Source organism: Antrostomus carolinensis, unplaced genomic scaffold (assembly GCF_000700745.2).
Source record: "Antrostomus carolinensis isolate BGI_N321 unplaced genomic scaffold, ASM70074v2 scaffold31545, whole genome shotgun sequence".
Lineage (NCBI taxonomy): Eukaryota > Metazoa > Chordata > Aves > Caprimulgiformes > Caprimulgidae > Antrostomus > Antrostomus carolinensis.
In genome coordinates, this window is record NW_010316218.1 from 3,968 (window position 1) to 4,646 (window position 679).

At 65.2% G+C, this 679-nt stretch overlaps 1 protein-coding gene across 1 annotated transcript in view; it reads left to right on the plus strand.

Moving 5' to 3' along the window:
- LOC104525150 (intestinal-type alkaline phosphatase-like) overlaps nt 1–463 on the plus strand; it is a 3,667-nt gene extending 3,204 nt beyond the window's left edge. The window contains 3 exon segments of the mRNA XM_029085014.1: nt 1–112; nt 199–257; nt 260–463. Coding sequence (XP_028940847.1) covers nt 1–112; nt 199–257; nt 260–463 — 375 coding nt within the window.
- Nucleotides 464–679: the final 216 nt, after the last annotated feature.

Sequence of the window (679 nt, forward strand, 5' to 3'; positions counted from 1 at the left end):
GGTCTGGCCCCCAGCAAAGCTTCTGACAAGAAGAACTACACGTCCATCCTCTATGGGAATGGGCCGGGCTACCCAGGCTCCAACCGGACCGATGTGGACGATGACACAGCCAGTGAGGACACAGGGATCATGTGCAGGTGGTGGGATGAGGCTGAGGGCCACCATTGCCTCCCTCACATCCTTCTTCCCCCTCCCCAGACCAGTACAATTACAGGCAGCAGGCGGCTGTGCCCCTCGACTCAGAGACCCATGGAGGTGAGAGGACGTGGCCATCCTGGCCAAGGGCCCCATGGCCCACCTCTTCCACGGGGTGCAGGAGCAGACCTACGTGGCCCACGTCATGGCCTATGCCGCCTGCCTGGAGCCCTACACCGCCTGTCCTCAGCGAGACTCTGCCCCCAGCGCCCGTGCCACTCCCCTGGCCCTGCTCCTGCCCACCCTCCTCCTGCCCCTCTTCCACTGACCCCACGGCCCCGGGACACTCCATGGGCACTGCTGGACCCACATACCCCCACCCCATGGTGGCAGCACCCGTAGGTGGCTGGCAGCACTTTGGAGCATCCCTGGTCTGGATGCGGCAGCCCTGGGGCACCGAATCCCGGGCATGGGGAGGCCCAAAGCCAGCGGCGCAGTGCGCTCGGTGCTCAATAAACGTGGGCTGTGATGCTGGTGGGACAGG